Below are 21087 nucleotides of genomic sequence, written 5' to 3' on the forward strand. Positions count from 1 at the left end.
CGGACGGGGGCGTTGTTCCCTCCCCGCCTGCAGTACCTCCCGCTCTAGGCACCTGCAGGTGAACTGTGGCTGCGCGCTACCCAGGACCTGCAGGGCGCCGGGTGCGCGCGTGAAGGGTATAGCCGCGCGCGGAGAAGGCGTCGGAGGACGGCACACGGCCGGGAGATGCCACAGTCTTTAAAATACATATTTAATGTGTCCTCGTTCATTTCCACTACCACTTCCCCATTCAGCTACTCGGTAATAGCCTTGTAATTTTCTGTCTTTCAACCTGACCTCCCCCAAGCCTTTCTCCACACCCCCAGAGAATCAGATCGTGACACTCCACCGTCTGAACCTTTCGTGACTGCTCCTCGCTCCGATGATCCAGTCAAACGTACTTTACGTGCCCTTCCCGGCCCTCCACGTTCCGGCCCCTGCACCGTGCTCGGGCTTCCACCTCTGGCCACGCACCCACCTGTTCACTGTGCTCCAGCCACCCCCGCCCTCTCCTCCCTCAGCTCCTTTACACATTGTGTCTGTTCTCCTGTCCCTCGCCTTCCGCTCTCCCAAGTCCCACTCACTCCCCGAGGCTGAGCTTAGACACCACTTTTAAATTGAGGCCTTTCCTGGCTGATTCCTCCCCCGCGGTCTCCTCGCCTGCCAGATCTCCCCGAATGTGCTCCACGCGCACTGTTCACGTCACCGATTGCAATTTGTATTATATATTGCTTGATTATGTTTAATGTCTGCAAGTGCCACAGGGTTTAACACTGTGCCAGGCAGGCACACTGCTGGAACTTCATAACTTGTGAATGAATGGAGGGACTTGAACTGGATCTGGATTGTCACCATCATCGTCCGATCATCACAATATTTCGAGTCCCCCAGTGCTGCTAGCACGGGCATGCTCACCTCTGCAGGGCCGGCCAAGCCCTACAGGAGAGCAGCCTTTCTGGCGCGCCCAGCGCGCGCTCAGGCACTCCGGGGAGGATCCGGGAACAGCGCAGCTAGGGGCAGGTCTCACGGCCAGGTGTCGTCCTGGGTCCCAGGTTCACGTGCACCGCGGGAGGAGGGGGCGGAGGAAAAGGAGAGAGTGAATCAGCTAGCGCCGGGTACCTAGAACGGACCGCCGGCGGCGTCCGGGAGCGCGACTTCCTCCTTTGGGGGCCGGCGCGCGGGACAGGCGGGGCGGGGCGGGAGACGCCCCCGCCGGGCTGGGCCCCGGGCCGCCCCAATGGGATTCGGGGCCGGTCCGCGGCTGCGCCCAGTCCCCGCGCCGCGCTCGGCCGCGGAGGAGGCGGCCGGGCTCGGGCAGCGGCGGCGCGGCGCCCGCCAAGGGGAGGCCGAGCCTGCCAGGCTGGCGCCCGGCGGGGCCATGGGGGCCGGCGCCTGCGGCGGACGCCCGCTGGCGGGGGCTGCCAGCTACGGCCTCCTGGCCCTGCTGCTGGTGGTCTCCGCCCCGCTCGGGCTGCAGGCGGCGGAGCCGGGTGAGTGGAGCGCGGGCGGGCGGCGGGGCGGGCCGGGCCTGGAGGGACGGGGCGCGGGAGGAAGCCGGGGTCGCCGCCTGCACCCCGCGGAGTCCTGCTCTGTCTGGCCGGCGGCGGCTGGAGCACAAAATCCGTTACTGCCTTCGGATCGCTCCCCGACCAAACTCCTTCCTTCCCCCGCAAACGAGAGGATCAACTTGGCGCTTCCCCACTTTCTCTCTTCGCAGCCCCCGCAGCCACACTCACTTAGTTTCCAGACTTCCTGACTCCGCCGGCTCCAGAACAGTGACATGGCCCAGGGGTCGCGAGCTGACGACCCCGGGCGCCTTAGGGGAGGGGCGTGTGCGGGGGCGCGTCTCCCGATCCCCCTTTGGAAGCTGCTCCAGGGTTGCGCGGGCGGCCCCCCTGCCGCCTCTCCCTGCGCGCGGCTGGAATCCCAGCGTGTGCGTTTGCGGCTTGCGCGGAATGGCTGGGAGAGCTTTCCCCGCTTGGCCTTGCGAGCCGGCGGGCCGACCTGACCAGCGTGCTGCCTGAGCCCCAAGCTCGAATCATGTGGCTCGGCTCCTTCTTGGGTGTTAGCGAGTTGACTCCTGACCAGGCTGGTCTTTCTCTGGACCTGGCCCTTGGCTCCAAGTTGGACCTAATGAAGCCACAACCGAATTTACCTCTGCATATCTACTAGATTAAAGCAGTAAACTGTTTTACCAGCCTAGAAATCCTGGTTAATTAGGTCTTTATTGAAAGCAAGGGGCAGCTTTCTGCGGAGTTTCTTCGGTTCTTGTTTCTCTCCTTCCCTGCTTCTGCCCCTATGCAACTGAGATTATTCAGCGGCCGCAGATCTATCCAGAATATTTTGACAGCTCCCCCACATCCACCCTCGCTCCGTGTTTTCTAATGAAACAAGAATCAAAACTAACCAAATGCTGGCATTTTTTCACTGAGCTGTGTATCCATTCCTAGTCTGAAACATTGATACTCAAGATGTTGGTAGTGGTTCTTAAGTTTGCTTATGTACCAATTTGTTTAAAAAAAAACACACCAAAGTTTAGACAAAGTATGTCTTGGCAACTGTAGCAGAATGCTAGGCATATTGTAAAATTTTAATAAATACGTATGCTTTTATTAGATATGTAGGATATTGTTTTTGTCTTAAGCATTTAAAAAATGTTTCTCAAGTCCCTGTTTGAAGATGCACCTTTAGTGTTGCCAGCAATGTGGTCCTGTGCGAGTCTGGCCAAAGCTGTCCGGCATCTTTCCAAATGCGGTTTGACATGTTGTGTGGTCAGCCAGGCTGTCAGCGGGGTGCTCTCTAGAGCAGTTCTCTGGGAACCAGCGTGGTTGCTCAGATTCTGACTGAGCTTCACATTCGCAACTTTATTGCAATTGACTGTTGGAAGAAGATATCATTTGAGTTTCCACGAAACATCCTATATGTTTAGGATGTTAAAAGAACCAATAAAAGTGTAGATATTCAGTCACACAAAAAAGTAAAACTTCGATTTGGGACGTTTCCTGGAAAAAAAATATACTAGGAACTCCAGTTCTGACACCTGTTGAACGAAGAGGCATAATCAATGAATTCTGAGTGTTTCTCACATCTGTGATTTTCCCAATTAGCCATTGGTCCCTTATTCTTCAAATTTCCATAAATGTAAGCGTGCACACTTATTTTAGGTCTTGAGATATTCTACTGGCTCTGTAGTTGGATGGTGGTCCTAAGTGATATTTGTGCTCTCAATGTTTAGATGCTAAGAGGGCAGCCTTGTCACAACAGTCTGTTTTGGCTGAGAAGACACCATTTATTACATTTCACCTTCATTGTTCTTGGAGTCAGCTTCATCTGGTGCTTCTTGGCTCCCCAACCTGCCTGATCAGAACCACTCTCTCTGAAAGTTTTATGAGGCCCCAGTCTCATATAGTGAATCAGAATTTCCAGTGGGTGGGGCCTGGGAATATGCACTTTTAAAAGGTTTCCCCAGGTAATGCTGATTCAAATCAGTTTTGAAATGGTGGAAACATTTTATAATGTGAGGGTTATGATAAAGCACTACCATCTGTGTCATAGGCAATTTAATATTAGTCTTTTTCATTTGTTGCATTATGTTTCAGGAAATAAATATGATAATTAAATCTGAATATTTATAAGCCAAGTCAATTAAATTATTCAAACGTTTTGTGTCTGAGTCTGGTGACCCCATGAAGCTATGCTGGTTCCTTTGTAGGGCTACTGCTTGCCTATCTGGTGTTTCTACTCAATTTATTAAAAAAAAGTCCACCCCTCCTAGTGTTCATAGCCTGCCAGGTACCAGACATTAGGCCTAAATGAGCAGAGTTTGGGCTGTTTTCTGTTCCTTCTTATGCTCTCCTCCTCTGGACCCACTTAACTAAAGTTAGATATTTACACAGATGGTTTCGCATGATTTTTGAGCTTACATAATATCACATGTAAGTTCATCATTAGTATTGATTCAATTTGTATGTATCCATAGGCTTGGACATAGTCAGGTCTCATTACCTTGATTATGTTTTGTCAAATAAAATATCCTTAATTCATGTGATGAATTTCTGCTAACTAAATAGCCCTGATTCTCTCTTCACGAAAATACTCAGAAATGGATATTAAAGATTTCCTCCTTGTGATTTAAATATTAGTGAAGAATAAAAATAAGCAGTTAATCCCTGAGGAAACTTCTAAGCAGAGAATTGGATACCCAAAAATTGCTTTTAAAACTCTGCCCAACTCTAATTTGTTACTAAGGTCTATTTTTAAGTTATCACTCCTTTATATTTGGTTAGACATGGGACAGCAGCTACCTGCTGTTTTGGGTGAGTGGCTTTTTAAAAAGTAAACACAAGTCTATTCTGGCACCTTCTGCGTCAGCATGTGCATTTGCCCAGACTTTCCATCATCTCAAAGGTCTGGGATTCGGTTAGCCCTGTAGACCACAAGTTCCCGAGGGCAGCAACTGGGCTTGTCTTTATCATCACAGCACCTGAGCAAGGTGCTCAATAAGTGTTTTTGGGGACTGAACTGAACAAACTCTTTGTGTTTAGGAGATGTTTTCAAATTAGTTCCTAGTTAGTGGAAACTGAGTAATAAAGAGTCTCCAGAAGTCCTTTACTGGTGCTTCCACTAACTCATTTTGTGTAGCAAGCCCAGCTCCCTTGGCATGCTTATTTCTATATAAAAGGATGCCTTTGAAATGAAAGTACAGTAGGAAGAAGGGAACATGCCAGCAGAACAAGGTGTACCGTATCTTTTGGCTCTAGTAGATGGAGCTTGTAACATCTGAAACACTATATAGTTCAGAAAAGGAGGAAGTTATGTTAAAGGATTCATTAAACAAATCAAAGGATGTTATTAAAGCAAGATTTGAACTCTGATTAGTGTACCAAACCATATTTATTAACTTTTCAAAAATTGAACCCTTTAACCTTGTGGTACTGAAACAGACTTGAAAATCATATTTAAAAACCACAACTTGGAAATAAGCAAGACATCTGACATTTATAAGGAATTATGTTTTTAATTAATTAATTTATTAATTTATTTATTTATTTATTTTGAGGAAGATTAGCCCTGAGCTAACTGCTGCCAATCCTCCTCTTTTTGCTGAGGAAGACTGGCCCTGAGTTAACATCCATGCCCATCTTCCTCTACTTTATACATGGGATGCCTACCACAGCATGGCTTTTGCCATGCAGTACCAAGTCCACACCCCGGATCCGAACTGGTGCACTCTGGGCCGCTGAGAAGCAGAACGTGCGAACTTAACTGCTGCACCACTGGGCCGGCCCCTGTTTTTATTTTTAAGATGCATTGGGAAATTAAATTAATTGCAGTGTTTAGGAAAGGGTTTAGTTATGTTAAGACAGGAAAAAAAGAAAAAAACTTTGTTGAGGGAACTATTTCCTCTAGTTTTGAACTTACTGCTCTGTGTCCCCTAAAGCATGAAGTCAACTCTTCTATATATTAGAGCAACTGGTTGTTTTGCATTTTTAAGGGAATAATACACATAAGCTATCTGGAATTGCACTTTGCACATAGTGAGAGCCAATAAATGCCAGCTATCTTAGTATTCATTACTGTTTATTACTATTAATTTGACAAATATGGGGGCCCCTTTGTTCCACCTCCCCCACTGTGTCTCGGACCTCATTCTCTACCACGCTTGCCCATACTCCCTGCCATGCTGGCTTTCTTGCTATTTCTCAAAGCTATCAGGCACTCTTCTACTTCAGAGCCTTTGCATGTGCTGTTTCCTCTGCCTGGAACAATCATGCCCCAAATAACCACATGACTTCCTCCTCCTTCAGTCTTCGTTCAGATGTTGCTTCCTCCGGGAGAATTGCCCTAACCACTTGTAACCCTCTCACCATCCCCAAAAATCCACATTCCCCTTCCTTGCTTTCAGTTTTCTCTAGAGCATTTACCATCTTCTCACTGAGTACATAATTTGCACTTTAATTTATCTGTCTTCCCCTATGAGAATGTGAGGTCTGTGAGGAGCTTTGTGCCTTGAACAGTGGCCAGCACATGATGCTGCTCAGTAGGGGATGGGTGCTCAGTGAGGATGGAGTGAGAAGCAGTGACAATAGTTCCTGCCCGCCTATAAAGACTAAGCGCCGACTCTAGTTGAGAATCAAAACCTGAACGAGACAAAGTAATGAAGCTGTATGTCTAATCCAGCTGTTGTCTGTAAATAAAAAGTCTGAAAACACGAATTTAAAATAGAAGAACACATTCTGTTATATTCAAAGTCTGGCCTTGAGGGTGAAAGGAAAAATATTGCCAGACTTTCAGACTTTTTTTCATTAGACTATGGAGTAATTTTGCCTTTTTGCAACTGAAGAGTCATGTTGATGTCATCTTCCAGATGTTCATTCTCTGTATATGAAAAATAGTTGTTTGCCTTCGGGGTGGCGGAGTGGGAGAGACTGAATGGATGAGAAAAAAACCACATGGCGATTGCTAACCCATGTGGAAATGAACTCTAACGAACTCATTCTAACTAACTATGAGCCTCAGCATGCTGAATCCAGCACCAACTGCCAAACTTGCCTTTCAGTGGGAATTGAAGGGGAGAGGTTTTCTCTGGGGGGAAGGAGGGAGAAAAATGAGGGGTGAGTCTAAGATCCATGAAAGCAAGGATGAAATAGAATCTTTTTATTCACCACCAGCACCTGGTATAGGGCCCGCTGATAAGGCTCCAGATAACTGTTTCCTGAGTCAGTGTGTGAATGCTGTGGCTGAGTTGGAGAGAATGAGGTGAAGAGTAATATTCACTAAATTGTTTTAGACAGAAATTACGTACATGACTATTGTGATGTCTTGAGAAATACTGTGTGTGTATTCAAGGAAACAACTAAATTCAGCTCTGAAAAGGAGTTGGGGATCTCGGAGACTCCCTTACAGGCAACCCCAGGAAAGCCGCGATGAGTTAAGTGCTGGCAGTCTTGAAAATAGAGGAGAGAGTTGGGTAGCAGTTTGGACCAAGTGAGTCACGGGTCCCCTAAGATCTTAGATGCTTACACATTGAGGACATCAGGGGCCTATGTCACTTCAAAGGTCATTTGGGAATAGCGTTTAGGCATTTGTGACATTGGCACTGTGTTAAGCCATATTGTCATGCATGCCTTGACTGTTTATTGCCATTTCTATCAATCTATTAATCTAGTTTTTATGTACTGTCTCCTTGGGAGCTGTATGCTGTGAGACAGTATACTTGATATCTGCAGAAATGTCTTTGTCTTGTATATGCTTGCATATAGTAATTTTAGGTTAGCTGGATTTTTTTGGTAGGAAAAGCTGCAAAGAATAACCTTGAAACTAGGCAACAGCTAAGTGGTTCCACGTGACCCAATCCCTCCCTTTTTATAAAGCTAACCTGGAATAAATTTCTCTCAGGATGGGGCTTTCTTTCCTGACTACTTTCTCCACTACTTTCCCAAAGATCTTCCCTAATGCTTACAAGGCAGAATAGTTGAGGAATGAAGCAGGGTATTGATAACTAATATTGTACCAATATATCATAATCCTGCAAGGAAGATGTTACACGGAGAACCGCTAAGGACCACATTTTTGGTGTGCACACACACACACATACACACACAAATATATGTCCCCACAACAAATACACATGTACGCACACACACTTATATACGGTCTACTGTCTACCATTTGTTTTTCGTAAGTATTAAGTAGACAAAATTATATCTATAAAATATGCCTAAGGTATAAAGTACAAGAAAACTAATACCTGGAAACTCACTCTGCTGCCTAGTCTCTACATGCTTTTATATCTTGCTTTTTTCCAACTTAATATTTTATTAAAAGCTTTTCACCATACTGTTTGGAAAAAAAATCCACAGTTCTACTTATTTTTAGAATTAGCCTTCAGGGAAACCAAGAACTCATTTTCAAGTCATTTCTTGCTACTGAGGAATATCCGACAGGAAAGTGGAGATTTTCTCTTGGCCGATCAGCTGTGAGTCTTGTTAAGATTCTTGTCTTCTATGTGATTCCAGTAACTCTTCCTTGCTTATGAAATCAGAAGTAATTTGCTTGTCCATACATACTTTATTTGAGAAAAGTATCTGCGTTTAACTTTAAATGTACTAAGCATCAGAGAGGTAAGCTGTAGTATTTCTTGGTCCTTCTTGGATGAGCGTCTTAATTTGTATTTAAAGGGGTCAACCTTGTCCATGATTAGACCATTTAGAGTTTATCTTTACTGAGAACCGTATTTGTTTTTATATGCAGCATTTTCCAACTCAAGTTACAACCACTGTTGTAACTTTTTTATTCAATGTCCAACATATTTATATTTTACTGGAAGAGAAAATGATACTTTCTTTTCTTTCATTGCAAAATTAAAATCCTTGGAAACCAGTATTATATAGCTCCATTTCATGGTGCAGTGTGTTTAGTGGATGTGCCTAAAGGTTGTGTGTAAATGATTTTTATGGAGCACTCTATTCTTGAAAAAAGGTAGAGAAAACAAACTATTATTTCTGACAAAGAACAAGGCCAACAGATATTAAAAGTTATGAAGTGTAGTTAAATTTGAATTACCAGTGCATACAGTTTTCTATAGGGAAAATAGATAAACATCTCCATGGGTCTCACAATTTTTAAATGGCTGAGTGGATTTAATTCAGCCTTTTTATTGCTTTTCATAAAGCGAGTTCACCTCAGATTGAAATGTGGTTGATTTCAGCCCAAAGGAGGAAACTTTTGAGGCTTAATAGCCTCATGTATGACCACATGGCGGGGACCACTGGACATGAGATGTGTTTGTTGAATTGCTCCCACTCTGAGGAGTTTAGAATGGAGGATGCTTATTTGGAGAATTACATGGACCAAGATTTGCCCCTTTTTCGCCTCTAGAAAGCCCTCACTTTGCCAAGAGACCAAAATTGAACTCTACAGAAAGAGAAATGGCTGTGTACCTGTTGTCTCTGCCAGCTCAAAAGGGTCTAAAAATCTTTGAGACCCTCTTGCCTTTTGGGTAGGAAATTCTTTTTTTTTCATCTTCTTTCTTCTTATTCCTTTTCATCCTCTTTGCTGCAGTTGCTGTGCTATATTATTAAGATCTTCACAGACACTGTTTTTCCCCTGAGGTATTTAAAATCTATTAAAGACTTCATGGCATTTCTCTCCTATATATTTCACTTGTATCTCTAAACATTTTCCTTCATAACCAAAATGCCATGAGCACACCTGAAATTATCAAAAGTAATATATTAGTATCATCTAATAATCAAGTCATATTCAAATTGCCCCAGTTAACCTAAACATGTCTTTTTACCATTGCTTTGTTTGAATAGGGTCCACACTTTACGGTTAGTTATGTCTCTTAAGTCACTTTTAAGCTACCCCAACCCCTGCCCGTATAAGTTTTATTTTCCTACAAGGAAATCAGTTCAGTTGTCCTGTGACACAGCTCACATCCTAAACTGAATTGACTGCTTCTGCCTGATGTGTCTTTTATTTGGGGCACTGTCCCCTGTATTTCTGTATAAACCTGAAGTTAGACCTAAAAACTTGATCAGAGTCAGGCTAAGTGTTTTTGCTAAAGGTACCTCCAAGGTGCCATGTACTGCCAATTGTATCACAAGATGCATATATTATTATTGTTGTTGTTATTGCCCCACTTTTAATGATGCTAAGAATGATCACTGACTTCAGGAAGTGACAATTTGATCCCTCCATTTTAAAGTTGCCTTTCTCCTTATGACCTACAAATACTCTGTGGGGTGATAGTCTCTTACTCAGTCAAACTACTCTTCCCCATCAACATTTCACTCAGTGTTTAAGCATCCATTGATCATTGTTGCTTGTCCAGTCAGATTTTTCTATGTGAGTAAAATTTAAAACCCTATCCTCATATATATTTTGATTTATCAAGTGTTTTCTGCATCTAATTTAATCCCAACAATTCTGAGCACTGTTGAAGGAACTGAGATTCAGAGAGATTGAATCATTTGCCCCGGGCACATTCACTTTGTGTGTCCAAAGTGGGATGCAGGCACGTGTCCTACGATTCTAGATGCCTTAGGATGCTCTCCTGCTCTTCATCTTCAAGGGAAGCTCATGTCCAGGAGAGAGTAAGTTAAAGAAAAGAAGTCTTGGAGGAACACAATTGCAGGGGGTTATTTATGCAATAAAGTTTTAAATTAATAGTCTTTGGTTTCTCTTAGAGATGATCACAGTTGCTACAGAAATAGTAAGCCTTTTCCAAATCCCAGTTAGTAGCTGACCATGTGCTTTTATCGCATCATGGTAAATTCAGCAGTGCAGAATGCAGGATGTGCAAAGGCAGGACAATTTTCAGGACTGTGCAACATGATTTGAGTTTTATTAGGTTTCTTTTTTCTCTCTCAGCTCTTATGTTTTATACCTCAGTAGATGTATGGGAAGATGCCATCTCTCTGCCAACTGAGATTTGCTATTTTCTGGTCAGTAAACATTGATTGCCTTTTCTTTATTTATGGTGCATACGCGTATGTTCTCACAAACCTCATCCTATTTCTTTGTGTATTTTCCACTGTATGCTCAAATAATTCCTAAATTGATACTCTTGTCCACTTGTCAGAAATACCACCCTGCCTTAAATATAGATCCTGACATTTTTTATTGCCTGTTGTCGGCTTATAAATGAAATCTTGAGAGAATATAAGTGCCAGAGAATTGAAAATATAGATATGTTTCAATTTTAGGAGTGGATATGAAAATAAAACCATACAAAACTGATATCTCAAGAATTTTTCGGTTTTAAAAAGATTCACTGCAGATCCCTATTAATAATGAGGGCTCTTTAAGTCTCTTGCGACTCAGAGTATATCTCACAGGGACCAGCCAGCAGTCATTACCAAGAGCGTTTTGGACATGCAGGATTGCCAGGCCCTGCATATTAACAAGATCCCCAGAAGATTACTGTGCCCACTGAAGTTTGAGAAGCAGCCTTTTTAATTCACTGAAACTTCCGTTTACAGAGCATCTTTTAGGAGCCACATTGGTGCTGAGCCAAATGAACAACCTTTGTTGGAGGTAAAAGAGTCACCTCTCCTTAGACTAGTCCCTCAATAGTCTAGTGAAAAGTACTTACTTGAATAATTAAAAAGAGAGAATGATGGAATTTCTCAAATCGTAGGTTTTATAAGAAACCGTGAATTAAACATGGCTATTTTCCTCATGTTAATTTTGCGACAAAGGGAGTAGGACTATAAATAAATAAATGTAATGTGGTTTTAATATCAGTTTTGCTGCTCAGCAGTAGTATGAGCTTGGGCAAAATCTTAAATTGCTCTGCCTCAGTTTCCTTACCTCTAAGATGGGTCACATCAGCAATTGCAGCCTTAGAGCACGGTGATTGACTTCCACGGTCTCTGAAGTCAGACAGGTGAAGGTCAAATGCCAGCTCAGCCACCTGGGCTGAGGTACCCAGCTTCTCAGAGCCTCAACTTCTTCACACAGAACAGGAGTAATAGGGACATGAAGAAGGAGGATTGTGGGCTTTGATTGTGCTGTATTGGAAATGTCCCATTTATAAGCTATGGGCTATATTCTTGGATGTTTAGGATATTCCTCTTTGTATACATCTCTCTGTATGTATGTGTGTGTGTGAAATGTTTCATAGTTTTTAAAAAGGGATCTAATAATATCTATCAAATATGATTGTCATGAAGATTAAATAAGATAATATAGAGTTCCTTAGAACACTCTGTATCTGTTACTTTTCACAATAAATGCTTGGTAAATACTAGTTATTAGTAAGAGCCCTTTCACAGTGAGTTTTATGTTTTTTTCCTATTCCAATAGCTTTTTGGTTCTTAGTGATTTTTTGAAAAATTTATTTGTGCAAGTAAAAATACACGTGTGTGTATGAGTGAAAACACGTGTGTGTTTACAGTTTTACCTTCTAAAACTCAAATGAACTTTGTCTGTACTTGGTAATATTGGAATTTCTGGACTCCAGAGAGAAAAACCAGTATCCAGTTACACTTTATCTGGATATTGGCAACATGCATATTTAACATGGAACCGTGGTAGGAAATTTAGCATGTTCTAGAGACAGGAAAGATTTCTCACACTTCTTCTCCACTTCAGTGGAGCTCGGACAGTACATCAACATCCTGATATTATTAGTAAAGGTCAGCAGCCACTTTTCTCCAACTTCCTTATCCTGAGCATCTATTTAACAGAGATAAAACGGTTGTCTTAGACTTGTTTTGCTGTACAAACAAGTTTTTTTGTTTACATTTTCATCTGTAAAATTAAGAAACTTAAACAATGTGTCCAATTTGTTGCAAATTCCCCCAAAGCACTTGTAACTTAACAATGACCATGGGAAAAGTCTTTTGAATATCAGAGTCACATATTACAATTTCAGTATCATTTTTAGAACTCTAAAGGCCAAAATCCACTTCTCCACATCTGATCTTTGATCCCTGAAGCCCTGTTAAGGGACCTCTCTGTGTCCCACTTCTGAGAGCCTACCCCAGGAGGTGGTCAATGCGCCCCCCAGAACGCTATTCCCAGGAAATCCTCATTGAAGGAAGAGTTGCCTGGGAATGTTACAGACTGCTCTCCTGTTAGAGTTCACTGTGCACTGCAAGAGCTTTGCCATGTCCTGTGGTGAAGAAAAGCTGGAAATCTGTAAGCTCATTTACCATGCAAGTCTTTTTTGGAGATGAAGGCTTGATTCCTTGTAAACCTCCTAAGGACTTAAGAATCCACAGTGCCCTCATTGGGAGATGCTGACCTAGCAGTTAGCAGGCCCTGAATAAATATTGAGGGAGGCATTCCACTTAGGCTTTCTGGCAGTTTAGAGCACTTACCACACACAGCCTCATTCATCTTGACCACACTCAGTTATGGTTGGTCATTTTAAAGGTGAGGAAAATTGATACACGCAAAATTTTCCTCACCATTTTAAAGGTGAGGAAAATTGATACACACAAAATGGGTAACTTAAATCGTAGAGCCAATGAGTGATGGAATTTGGACAAAGTCAGCTAATTCAAAGCACTATTCTTTTTTTTTTTTAAAGATTTTATTTTTTTCCTTTTTCTCCCCAAAGCCCCCAGTACATAGCCGCATAGTCTTCGTTGTGGGTCCCTCTAGTCGTGGCACGTGGGACGCCGCCTCAGCATGGTTTGATGAGCGGTGCCATGTCCACGCCCAGGATTCGAACCAATGAAACACTGGGCCGCCTGCAGCAGAGTGTGTGAACTTAACCACTCGGCCACAGGGCCAGTCCAAAGCACTATTCTTGATACTTTATATATGTAATATTTTTAAATAAAAATGTAGTAATTAAAATATATTGAATTCTTATTCTACGCTAGCCTCTATGCTCTTATACTTTTGTAGCATTATCTCATTTAATGCTCATGATAACCCTATGAGTAGGGCACTATCCTGGTCTCTATATAATAATATCCTTGTGTCTCTGTATATAGATGATGAATTGAAGCCTGGAGTGGTAAAGGGACTCACCCAAGGCCACACAGCCAATACTGGGCAGGAACCCAGTGTTGTAACCTTTGTGCTCTGTCACTTCCCAAGTATATGGAAATAATTTTAAATTAGAAAAACGATAGGTGTTCAAACCCTCTTTTCCCACACCCACAACACTTTCAGTGATCTTTTATCTTTTCTTAGGAATCACAAGCCTGGAGAGTGACCAAGAACTGTGGATTTTTCACTGGTTTTACTTATAGCACATTAAAGAATAGCATTAAACTAGGTTTTGGGATTTTTTTTTCCATTGGGCATAAGTGATGCTTTTTAATATGTTAACATTAAAATTATTGATGTCTTTGCACACTGATGGAAATAGTCTCACATTATGTAGGGAGTCTCGGAGAGGACCTCTTGAAATGATATGTTTCATTTTCATGCATATAAGTTGGCTTATTTTAAGTGATTCTTTTAGCTGAGAGGAAACATTGTGTTGAGACTTTACACAGAGAGACGTTTGACAAAAAGTCCCTTGTGTTTCCTTTTATTTTACTTTCAAATGTGTTTCATCTGCTGAGGCAAAAATATCATCTTCATTAGATCATTAGTCATATCATTAGCATCTATTTTATATGTGGTGAGAACAAGGTTTAAAGAGATTCTAGACAGGTTTGCAGAACTTGGTCACGTGTTTCTAGTCTATAGCTGTGACTTCTTTCAGCATGAGGTTATCCCTTTTCCTTTCAGGAAATCTAGGGATTTTGAGTAATTAAAGTTTTATCATCAAAATTTCTGTTTTCCTCTTTTTATTCTCACATAGAGTAAAAAGGTCATCTTACCCTTGTTTTTTCATTCCTTTCTACACACACAAAAAAAGTGAAGCACCATTGGAGAAGGGCAGTTCATGAGAGAGGATGGCTGACAATGAAATTAGTAATACCTTGGGAAATCTGTTCACCTCACCATCAGACAAAGAGCTCTGTAATAATTGCCAGCTCCCCTTTGTGGTTGAAGAGATTGTAGTCATCAAGGGCTCGCTTGATCTTAGACATGGGAAGAAGTTTTCTCACACCCACACACGGATGATTGTGCATGGGTGAGTCCTGTTGTAACTTGAATGTTAGGAAGAGCGAGAATACAACTGTGTTTCTAGAAATGGTTCCACTCTTGTGATATTTTAGAGCACTGTTTCCCAAATTGCAGATTGTGACCCATTAGTAGGCAATAAAATAAATTCACTTGGCACAACCAGCATACTTTTAATTTAAAAAATGGAATGAAGTAGACTAGGAAATTCACAGTGCGTTATGTATAATAAAAAGAACTATAACATTAGACTTTTGTGTTATTTATGCACGTGTATGCGTGTGTGCTTTCTTAGGTTGTGATGAAAAATCTATATTCTAACTATGGGTCATAATAAAAAAGTTTGAAGATTGCTGTCTTATTTTAGGGACTAGTTAAGAATTTATCTTAAAGGTATTTTTGCCGTATTCATTTTACTTCATCCAAACGATTTTCCAAGTGCAATTCATTTAAAAGTTTTCTGTTAAAGTCTAAATCGTGCTTTGTAGTATTGCAAAACTTAATCCATATCAGGTATATCTTAATTTCACTTTTCTGTTAGTGGAACAGGATTTCTTATCAAAGGGAAATAGTCTTTTAAGGAAGTTATTGTTTTTCTTTCTTAGTGGGTGGAATTAGAGTACACTAAATAAATGATTGACTCGTGTAGACAAGCATCTAAGGATTTGTTTTAAGCTTATTTAGAAAATACATTGTATATCTCCACTTCTGGAATAGCTGACGTTAAAGAGTGAAAGACAGAGGCATATTGATTCATTTCACGCATTTGGAGAACAGACACTGAGCCCATATCTCTGTTTTTGACAGAGCCCATATCTCTGACACTGTACTCTGAGCACTTACTCCTTAACATACCTCTCTCTCCCCTTGACTGTGAGCTCCTTCAATGGGAACTGCATTATACTAAGTTCCTAGTTGTTCACTGAGTGAGTTGTTAATGACAGTTTGGGTGTTTTGGTTTACAGAGAGTTCTTCCGGGCTATATCTTAAGGCTAATGCTGAAAGTAGCCTTTAATGTTGCAAAGAACATTAGGTGAATTTGATATTTTTAATTATACTATTTTTCTGATTTATATATAATGTATTCATATTGTAGAAAATTTAGAAAATGTATAAATAAAATGAAAATCACTTGTAATCCCACACCATAAAAATAAACACTTTAAACAGTTTTTCCTTCATATCTATGTGTGTGCTCTATCTTGTTTTAAAATTAAATAGTCTTCTAAAACATGGCCTTAACTTTTCCTTAGTATCGCATTGCTCGGAGATACCATAGTTTGAATATTCTTTTCTAATTTAGATTATTTCCAAATGTTCAGAATTGAAATACTTAAATTTTGTGTAGAGATCACTTGGGGAGTTATAAAATATTAATGAGTGCTTGCAGCTTTTTCCCAAATCTAAACTGCATCCATCCAGGACTGCTTTTGTAAATTGTTTAGAAGAGGTTGGTGGTTAGTCTCACAAACCAGCGATGGCTCCGAGCAAACCCCAGGATTTAGGCCCATCACAGAGGAACTGCCCTTCAAATATTCTACAGAGTAAGGAGCTTGCAGTCTCTGGAGAGGAGGAAATGATACATAGTTTAGTCATCGTGTGCTTTGGCAATTAAATTACAGTTCGAAGGAAGAAAAAGATAAACATTGTGTGGTAGCCATTTTTGAAGAGCAGACAAATTCCCTATGGCGAAGCTTCCTCTTTCTTCCTTCTTTCCACATGATCCCCCGCAACACACACACACTTTGATGTTAGGCAGGCCGCAGTTTCATGTCGCGGCTACCTCACACTGCTGCATCACTGGGGCTTGCTGCTCACCAGTCCTCCCAACACCACATGGAGCTTAATCGTAAAACGAAGATTGTATTTTTCTCCCTTAAAGATTGACCTTTATTTCTTTTCATTTTAATTTTTTAAAAATCCTGGGACCCCTCCTCCTGCAGCTACAGCAATCATCAACTTTCCCCATCTTTTTTCATTTATCCTGCTCCCTCCCTTTTTTGCTGAAGTATTTTAAGGCAAATCCCAGACCTCGTGTCAGTATGCCATTTCAGCTCTGGGTATGTCGGTAGGCATTCCTAAGAGAAAGGTGTTTTCTTACACAACCTCGATACCATTATCATACCTAATAAAATCAATAATAATTTCCTGGTATTACTTAATTCCCAATTATCTTTTTTAAGTGGTTTTGTAAGGTTGGTTTTTAAAATCAGGATCCAAACAAGATTCACTTGGTTGTTGTGGCTCTTCAGCTTCCTTAATCTAAAATGAATACTTTTTTTATGCCTATTTATCCAATTCATTGTCGAAGAAACTGGGTCAATTGCACCTAGAATGTCACACCCTGGATTCGGCTAATGGCCTCCCTGTGATGTCAGTTAACTTGTGCTCTACGCTTGCATTTGCTGTAGGCTGAAGCCTTGATGAGATTCAGAGTCATTATTGACTCATGGATTTCGCTTTTGGGCAGGAGTACTTTATGGTTGTTGGTGCATAGAGCACATTTTATCCTCTCAGGAGACACGTAATGTCTGGTTGTCTCATTTGGAGTCACACTGAGATCCATCTTCAAGTTTAGATGGTGACACACCTCATACTTCAATTTTAAAGTTCTTCATCAGCCTTCTACCCAATGGCTTTCCATCTATTTATAATCATTGCTGGAGTCAGTCACATCTTATGGGAGCTGTTCATTTTAACAGAAGAATGTTGTGAAAGTATCTAAAGGGAGGTCTGATAGGGCAGCAGTTCCGGTGATTTTCCAGGATTAAACACAAATACACATGTGTTACAAAATCAGAATAAAGAGGCGAGACAAAATCATAGCTAGATCATCTGGGAATTGTAGTCTAGGATCTACCCTCAGTTCAGTAGCCTTATGGCAAGTCATATACATTTTGTTTTCTCCTCTGTAAACTTGGGCATATATCATGAGCCTCCCTCAGACTCAACACCCCACGCTCGTTAGACAAATGTGAAAAACTTGGATAATGGGCTTGGTACCAAGAGATTTTAGAATAAAAATGGCCTGCTTTATTCATTGTCATTTTATATAGGTCTTTTCACTGCAAATTTGTATAAATACTTGAATTAAAAATAGAAGAAACATACGGAATAATCCAAATAGTATAGAAAAGTACAAAATAGAAAATAAAAGCCCTCTCATTTTTACCCCCTGCCAGCCAAACTTACCTAGATTGACAGACTTTTCTTTTTCAATTTTTTAATTAAGCTTTTTATTCTGAGAGAACTGTAGATCACATGCAGTTGTAAGAAATAATACAGAGAGGTGTTGTGTACACTTTACCTAGTTTCCCTCAATGATAACATCTTGCAAAACTGTAGTATAATATCGAAACCAGGATATGGACATTGATGCACAAGATATGCAACATGAACTGACAGATTTTTAAATACCTTTTGTCTTCTTCCTTGTCAATGATTCTTTTTTTTTTTAATTGGCTTATAACATTGTGTAATTTCAAGGGTACATCATATTGCACTTTCTGTATAGACTTCTTAATTAGAGTTAGGCTATGAGAGTTAAACTACACAAGTGTTAGGATTAGGTCATGGGAATAATGCTTCTGCTTGTCAGTTGCATGCATCTGCCTTATTCAATACTTGATACCGTAGGCATTTTGTCTCCCTAGCAGTTTTCCACTTTCCCCTTTGGCATATTTCTAGTCCTTTTTTCCCCCCAGCTTTGTTGAGATAAAATTGATATATGACATTATGCAAGTTTAAGTCAACAATGTGTTAATTTGATACGCTTACAGATTGTGAAATTATTCCCACCCCAACCCCACAGTGTTAGCTCATACCTCCATCACCTCACATAATTACCATTCCTTTTTTGTGATAAGAACATTTAAGATCTACTCTCTTAGCAACTTTTAAGTATATAATACATAATTGTTAACTATATCTAGTCCTTTGAAGTCATCAAAACTTCGGAAGAACAACAGGGTGAAAATTCCAATGTAGTTAATACCCATGGAATAAACTGTTAGTGCTTGCTACGGAAAACTCCATACATAGTCGACTTCCATAGGCAAGAGTTGAATTCTGACATCTGATGACAGTTCGCTTTTTCATAAATTAGGACTCAGCAGTTCCATTCAGGTTCTTTGGCAGAACAAAGACTCATGGAGTTTCATTCTGATAGTTAATGGAAGAGGGGGGTTTTTCTAAGGAGGCACAGATCCCCCACGCAAAGTAGTGATGGGAGTGTTGAAGACTTAAACCTGCTCCGCTTCTGCCAGTATTGCTGGGTGAAATGAGCTTCCTCTTGGGCTCCAGAGGAGAAGTGATTGGAAAGAAGCATAATTACAGGGTTGAATAAAAGTGACACCCTGGGATTTTCCTTTGCCGTGACATGTCACTGAAATAAAATTTACAGTACAATCATGTGTAGGTTGATTCAAGTATAATTGCTCTTCCTTTTATATTTAGCTGTGTTTTCTGGAAAAAGTTTTCACTCTCTCTTTTCTTATTGAAGGAGAATTTTTTTAGTACTAAGAAAAGGAGCATTTAAACATTTGACAGGCAATATCTTGGTGGCTTAGTTATGTGTATATTTGTATGTGTAACTGTTTGTACACAAGGTACCCTAGGATTGCTCTATCAGAGTCCTCAAAATCAATGCCTCCAAAGGTGGGGCAGGTCCTAGAAATGAGTGGCAAGGACCTGGTGGGGAGCTAGGGCATTTGTCTCCTTTAAAGGGGCAGCCACCATATCACTAGCCCTGTGAGAATGTCTGCAGGTATGGTTGCCATGTCTGCCAGTTTTCAAGAGAAACTGTAAACTGGATTTTTTAAATTAAAGCCTTTAAAAGCAGGCAAATAATTCAAATTTTACATCAGAACCCTGTGCACTATGTGTTTCTGCACCACATGCTTCACTCTAGTATAATTTTCATTTGCTTCTCAACAATTGTGTCCGTACTGCCAGAGAGCCCAAGGATATAGCTGTCACCTAAAACTTACAACCAAACGTCCAACCTTGGCTCCCAAACCTGCTCCCTGTCTGGACTTCTCTTTCTATCTATATTAGCCTCAGTGTTCCAATCATTTCCAGACTCAGAATCTCAGTTTTTTTCCTCCTCTTGCCTTACCCACTATAATTAGCCAAACCCTGAGTCTGTTGATTTTTTTCTTGTGAATTTCGCTCTGGTTTTCTTTCCCGTCCTTCCCTTTCCAGCTCCCCCATTCCTAGCCCTCCTACTGCTCTTGTGTTCCAGATTCTCCCTGCAGTCTGGCTCCTGTAGTATTACCCAACCAGGCTGATCATCTTTTTCAATCATCTTTTACCTGTTTCATTATCTCCCTTCTCAGAAACTTCTATGGGTCCCTGTTGCCTGCCATATAAATTCCACAACTTCTTCTGCCTGGATCTCAAGGTTTCATAGTAGTTTTATCTGAACTAACTGCATTTCCCCCTGGTTTGCTCTCATTCATTGCTTCTTAAAGTCAACTCTCCTCCAATCCAACCTCCGGGCCGGGGCTGCTGAAATCTTGTGGAAGTTTCTGGATAATGGGTGGATCCTTTCCCTAGACCTTGTCTGCTGAGACGGGGTAGATTCTGGAGTTCTTTTTTTTTGTCTAGGTCTCTGTTATCATTTGGGCTGCAAGCCCAGGGCAAGAAGGAAGAAGAATAAAGGAAGCCCCAGGTGAATCCACCTCTAGCTCTGGAATAGGTGGGAGAGGAAGAAGGCTGGCTGCCCTGGGCTTCAGTTCCCAGGGTGCCCAAGTTGGGGCTTCTGCTTGGAAGACTTTAGGATGGGAAGGCCTTCTTTTACTACCTCAGAGAGTTCCTTCTCCAACTGATTTCTGCTTTCTCTCCCTCTAGCTAAGACCAGAAATTCTTGCTTTGTTTATGTGAAGTCAGACTGACCACAGGCATTTGATGATCTGAACGGGGTGGATGCTCATTTACCCTGCAGCCCACCCAGTTGTGCATGTCCTTAGATGTTTCTGTGGTTAACTTGGACTCTAATCTACTGGAGCAACGTGTTGGTCAATTGATGAATTTTCCTATTCAGAAGTCTTAAGAAAATGTCTTGTTTTGGTGAAGTATTGATAATTCACTGAAATAGATTCTTTCTTGGCTTCTTCAGCACTTTGTTTAAGCTCCTGATATGGCACATAGCACTAGTATTATAGTTATTCAAACATGTGTCTATCTTCCGTTTTACTCTGAGTTCTATGAAGCAAGCATTGCTGCTTTTATGTGTCTCCAACAGTACCATGTCTGGTATGTGGCAAGCGCTTAATACAGTAGATTCTTGACACTCTTTAATGCTGTATCCTGAGTCTATGATGAACCTTCAAATCTGTGACTGTCACTAACTGAGATGTGAATGTTGAATGATTGTTAGTCCCCAGCTGAATGACATGCTCTTAAACAAAGTCCTCTCAGCATGAGCCTCAGATTCTACCAGGAACATTTTGCATACATTATCTCACTTAATCAGGACAATAACTCTTAGAAGTAATATTATTTTCTCCATTGCATGTTATTTCATGACATTGGCTTGCTAATAAACAAAACCACAAATGGCAA

At 41.3% G+C, this 21087-nt stretch overlaps 1 protein-coding gene across 1 annotated transcript in view; it reads left to right on the forward strand.

Moving 5' to 3' along the window:
* Positions 1–1201: 1201 nt before the first annotated feature.
* Positions 1202–21087, forward strand: part of DCBLD1 (discoidin, CUB and LCCL domain containing 1) — a 63460-nt gene continuing 43574 nt past the window's right edge. The window contains exon 1 of the mRNA XM_070559316.1: positions 1202–1469. Coding sequence (XP_070415417.1) covers positions 1217–1469 — 253 coding nt within the window. The 5' untranslated portion in view covers positions 1202–1216. The remainder of the gene's footprint in view (positions 1470–21087) is intronic.

This window comes from Equus przewalskii, chromosome 9 (assembly GCF_037783145.1).
Source record: "Equus przewalskii isolate Varuska chromosome 9, EquPr2, whole genome shotgun sequence".
NCBI classification, from domain to species: domain Eukaryota; kingdom Metazoa; phylum Chordata; class Mammalia; order Perissodactyla; family Equidae; genus Equus; species Equus przewalskii.